General features: G+C 31.8%; 1 protein-coding gene across 1 annotated transcript; it reads left to right on the top strand.

Annotated features, from left to right (window-relative positions):
- Positions 1-1478: 1478 nt before the first annotated feature.
- LOC120130840 (peptidyl-prolyl cis-trans isomerase CYP65-like) lies at positions 1479-3292 on the top strand. The gene is made up of 4 exons (XM_039147993.1): positions 1479-1727; positions 1844-1906; positions 1996-2099; positions 3133-3292. Exons 1-4 carry the CDS (start codon positions 1630-1632, stop codon positions 3174-3176), a joined length of 309 nt encoding a protein of 102 aa, XP_039003924.1. The 5' UTR covers positions 1479-1629; the 3' UTR covers positions 3177-3292.
- The last annotated feature ends 2102 nt before the right edge of the window (positions 3293-5394 follow it).

Below are 5394 nucleotides of genomic sequence, written 5' to 3'. Positions count from 1 at the left end.
TTGACTGTTATTTCTAAAGGAAAATTGTGGCAAATAGTTATCGTGCTGCATAGATCGTGCTTGATCGTTGCTGTTGCATGTGCTTCATCCAAGCTTGTTCGTATATGAATAACCAATGCACGATCGTTTTGTCACAAATCTGCACCGCTCTCGCTTGCTTCGAGTGTGTCAAATTGTTGTTATGAACTCTGTGATGGTTTCTAGTGATATGATGAAAGGTAGTTGAATTCTTGAAGACAAAAAGACATGGATATGAATATTACTATTGTGGTTATTGTATGTATACGCTATTGAAAATGATAATGCTATGAGCCTATGAGCAGTATGTCTATTATTAAGTTACTAATGCAATGAATATATATATTATTCCAATGCCATCTAAGATAAAGGGAAATGTTATAGAGGAATGCAAGTATCTTAGGCCAGTAGATGCATAGTATAATCAATCAAATGTGTGTCTTATATCACAAGACTATTATTTTTTTACTTATTTGAATTATGTTTTTGTAATATAAATTCATGAGATAAATAATAATGATAAAGTATACATAATTAAGTATAAATATAAAAGATAAATAAATAAATTATTGTATATAGAAAATATAATAAATATTATATCTTAGATAACAAAAATAATTTACATCTTATTATTATTATGAATATCTATGATAAATTATTATATATAGAAGAATGTAACCTTTTCGATTGAAAAATACAAGAAACCTCCCAGTGAATGAGTCACATATAAACTGAAGCTAGTTTACACAATGTAAACATTAATATATTTTTAATATATTTTTACATAAATTATGTAAAATTTAATATTAGTTAAAATAAAAATAATACATGATATATTTAAATACTCAAGTAATATATTATCAACATATAGAATTTTTATATAAATAATTTTTATTTAAATATTTAGAATTTTACTTGTTAAAAATATAAAACAAGGACAATTTGGTAAAATATACATTCCAGTAATCTTTTATTCCTTCAACCAAACACGGTAATCTTACATTCCTGTCAAACCAACCAAACACAGTAATGTAACATTCCCAGTAATCCTATTCACTGATAATATTTTATTCTCACTGATAATCTTATATTCCGTGAATCAAACGCACCCTAAGGGTAAGAGAGGGGCGCACACCCCAATTTTTTATCTAACGGTAATTGTAGTATCTACCAATTTAAGTATAATTTAAATGCTTGCCAAATTATCGTCATCTTTCTTTCTTTTTTTAAAATTAATAATTTATTTTTTATTTATTTTTTTATATTTATATTTTTTTCAATGATCGCAATAAAATTTTCAAGAAAATAAAAATAAAAATTAAAGACCTCAAATATAATTAAGTCTTAATTTGTTTAGAAAGCCCAATTCTTTAAACGGGCTTTCAATTGGGTCGTTTTTGCCAATTCAAAAAGTCGGTAATCATCGGAGCAGGCACTCAGCAGGACTCACCGCCTCAAAACGGTCAAAAGTCAAAACCTCCCCCATAATATCTAAATCAGAAAACGATACAATTCCCGCTCCCCCAAATCATAAACCCTAACACCCAACGCAATTGAATCGCCCCAGAGAAGTTCGCGAAGATGGGGAAGAAATAGCACAGCAAGGATCGAATGTTCATAACGAAGACGGAATGGGCTACCGAGTGGGGCGGCGCTAGATCCAAAGAGAATCGTACCCCTTTCAAACGCCTTCCCTTCTATTGCTGCGCGTATACCTCTCTTTCCGTTCCCATATTTTCTTGTATCTATATTAAGTTCATGCTTATTTAGTTGCAAAATTTTAACATTTTGTTTTTTTCTTTTCCTTTTTCGTTTTCTCATTCAGTCTTACATTCACGCCCTTTGAGTTGCCCGTATGCACCAAGGATGGCAGCGTCTTCGATTTGATGTTGGTATCTTTTTATTTTCAATTTGAATTATTTAGCTTGATATATCTGTAAGTGCAATTAAGGGTTTATTTATTGTTTTCTGGTGAAGGAATATAATTCCTTATGTTAGGAAGTATGGGAAACATCCGGTTACTGGGGCTACATTGAAGCAAGAAGATCTTATCAATCTTACTTTCCACAAGAATTCTGAAGGTTAGGGTTTTTTTTTTTTACGAATTCATACTTTTAATAAAACGAACCATTTGAAGTAATTGAGCAACTATATGACATATTGTCACTGTGATATGTCAGCGAGGCATTATTTAGATTTAGAAGTAAAATTTTTAAAGTTCATTTTGAAAGGGCCTTGCTTTTTTGAAATATTATTCCTTTTAGTACAAAATATACTGTAATAAAGATGTTATTCCTTGTTTGTTTTACAGTTAGATTGCATTAATAGCTTTCTAGATTCATTGGGTGCATTAGACTAATGGAGGATGTATTCTTTGCACATGATACAGCTATGTTAAGAAAGACGACTTTAGTCATCTATCCTTTACTTGACTCTGTATAATTTTCTCAACAAGGTAGAACTTGAGTGTGTGTCTGTTCTTTTAGTTATGCCATGTGAATTTTAGATGTCATATAGTTACTTTGGGTTGCATAGACAAAACCACGGGATGATTGTTGCATGTTATATTTAGGTTATTCTCATTTCTCTATAAACTGGTTTGTAAAGAATGCACCTTCTGCCCTTTTGAAATTATTCCCTGCTCTTTTATTAGTTTATGTAGTTAATGTCCTTCCAGACTAGAATACACTCTCTCTTTTAAATTTTTACCTAATAATAAAGAAGTTGGAAGTAGACTCTTCTATTTAACAGCTTTGTTCTTCAGTGTCACATTATAATTTTTGTAGGTTATGTCAAAACAACCTTCTCCATTACTGTGAAATGGAATAAATGTTTGAAATTCTCTTTGGTGGTTGTGTGAATAAAGGCTATTAAGTCTCATGCGTAATATATGTAAACCTTGCTATAATGATCTTGGTCTTCTTATGACTGTTGTCATTTAGATTGTATTGTTCCGCTTTCTTGTTTTCTGTGCAGCTGTGTTGGTATACTGATTGTTTTTCGTTTAGATTTTACACTTTTAGAATAACTTTATTTTCGATGTCTTCAGTCTTTTCATGTTTGGTTTACTTTTGATGCCTCGAGGATATTAAATTGTGCCTTACCTTTGTGCAGGAGAGTATCATTGCCCTGTGTCAGAGATTAGTTACCTAAGTTAAGAAGATTGAGTTGGATTTATAAATATTATATCTAGTTAGTATCCCTAAATCTAAGGGATTCTTTTTATTACTAGAATTAGTCTCTTACCTAGTTTAGAAGTTACCTAAGATAAGGCCTAAGCTTGTATATATAACTGGAAGTTCCCTACATGTTTAATAAGAGTGAATTACAATAAAATTCATGGCTTTTGTCATGGTATCAAAGCTAGTCGATTTTTGGTCTTAATCTCTTTGTTGAGCGTTTTTCTTAGTTCTTAAGAGAGTATGGCACCTGATCAACAAAATATAGGTGATACGGGTGACTACAGTGGTAGAAAAACTGCTCAAGGAGGCACAATGGGTGAGAGAAGTCACTCTAATTTGATAAGTGACTTACAAAACATACAAGCCGCTTATATGTTGAATAGAAAAAACTGCCTTAAGTGGTCACAACTGGTTCGTACTTTCCTTAAAGGGAGAGGTAAACTTAGTCATCTCCTCGGAATGGGTCCTAAGGAAGGAGATCTCAGATTTGAGGATTAGGATGAACAAGACTCATTGATTGTCTTGGTTATGGAATTCAATGGTGCCTGAAATTAATGACGCTACATCTTTCCAAACATCATGGCATGCCCCTCTATCTCCGCTCAACATTTCAATCGGATGCCGATAAAATGAAGCAACTAGCATATTCAACTACTAGACCTTTTTAGAACACTTCCATTTCAGTTTTTTTGAAATCTTCTATTTGTTCAAGCTTTATAGACTCTTTTAGCAAAGACAGTGCCTAAATATCGGTCTAAAAACAAAATTCCTAAGTGCTTACGTGAAGTTGACTATAACAAGTGTTCCTCAACTCACTTGGTCTATTTTAGCCGATACTCATTTAATAAATTTAATTTAATTTGCTTGTTCTCAACTAGCTGAAGGAATCTATCCATAAAGCTAAGGCTTTTAACCAATTGCTTTAGAGGAATAACTCAACTTTATTGTATATATATATACATATATATTATTTGCCTTTATTTGGGTAGCTGAAAGAATCTATCCATAAAGTTAGAGCTTTTAACTAATTGCCTTAGAGGAATAGCTTAGCTTTATTGTATATATATAATTATATTAACAACCTGGGTATACGAATTCAATTTCTTAAGCTCATCGAGAACTTGTTATAGTCTAGGTGTCGTTGAAGGTCAGAAAATATTATCTTTAGAGTTCAATTCCCAAGCTATTGACATAAACTAAATTCATCTACTCTACTATTCCATCTGTGAAAATTATGATCATCATTGAACATCCTCAAAAAAAGTGTAGTCTAATTAGTTTCGCAACTTTATATACAAAAAGTTACTTCATTTGTTAGCTCCTATACATACCTCAATGCATTGTCTTTGTATCTCTTCACGCGAGGAGAAGGTTCAATCCTACAAGAAGATGGGTGTACCATTCGGGTGTAATGTCTAAAGCGTGATTAGGTTTATTGTTTTTTACAAGGGTTCAATATTTCCACTTGTCAACGGCTATAAAATATATTTAATATAGGGGGCTTGTAAAAAATAAAGTGGAAAAGCGGGCTTGTAAAAAATATGGTTTTAGTATTTTTTTTAATTGGATTTATTTTTGTAAATGGGCTACATACTAACATGTATCTATATATTTAATATACGAAAACCACATACTAAATACGCAATATAAGTACACTGTTAGAAAGTACGTTAATGCCGATATTCCGCCTTAAGAGTTTTATCACCACTGTATTGACCATGTTCTATTCCATTAGTTTGTAGGACGTTGGATAAATTAAATGGCCAGTACACCGTCAACACAACTGGTTATAATTTCTTCGTCTTGGATATCAAAGTCATCCTCTTCATCTATGTAAACCCTAGATTGGTTTGCAACGTTACTCCCTACTAGGGTTTCAGCGTAAGAAGGTTCTGTTGTTCCATGTGTGGTTATGATTTTTGACTTATCCCTTCATTTTAGGTGGAGGGTGTAAGGCGGTTCTCCCCTCAGGCAGTACCGCATCTATAGTTTCTTGCATTCAACGGTTGGGCGTTGGTAGTTTCTCAGGGTTATCTCAAGAATTGCTCCTCAGATGTTGAGTATAAATTCAATCTCTTTAATTATATGGACTCAACATTTATTATATTTTTATTACATAAAACAATAGTTTATAAAATACATATTTTAAAACTACTTGTTTAAAGTTTTTTTAAAAATATATTTTTATATATTA

This window comes from Hibiscus syriacus, unplaced genomic scaffold (assembly GCF_006381635.1).
Source record: "Hibiscus syriacus cultivar Baekdansim isolate YM2019G1 unplaced genomic scaffold, ASM638163v2 tig00110548_pilon, whole genome shotgun sequence".
Classification (NCBI taxonomy): domain Eukaryota; kingdom Viridiplantae; phylum Streptophyta; class Magnoliopsida; order Malvales; family Malvaceae; genus Hibiscus; species Hibiscus syriacus.
Note: the sequence above shows the minus strand (reverse complement) of the source record. Positions and strands in the feature narration are given on the sequence as shown.

What these genes read in the sequence shown, in the direction of transcription:
- LOC120130840 (XM_039147993.1), top strand. Translation starts at nt 1,630, where the DNA reads ATGTTCATAACGAAGACGGAATGGGCTACCGAGTGGGGCGGCGCTAGA. An exon ending in CTTCCCTTCTATTGCTGCGC is followed by an intron (nt 1,728 to 1,843) that starts GTATACCTCTCT and finishes TTTCTCATTCAG; the next exon opens with TCTTACATTCACGCCCTTTG. An exon ending in TTTCCACAAGAATTCTGAAG is followed by an intron (nt 2,100 to 3,132) that starts GTTAGGGTTTTT and finishes ACCTTTGTGCAG; the next exon opens with GAGAGTATCATTGCCCTGTG.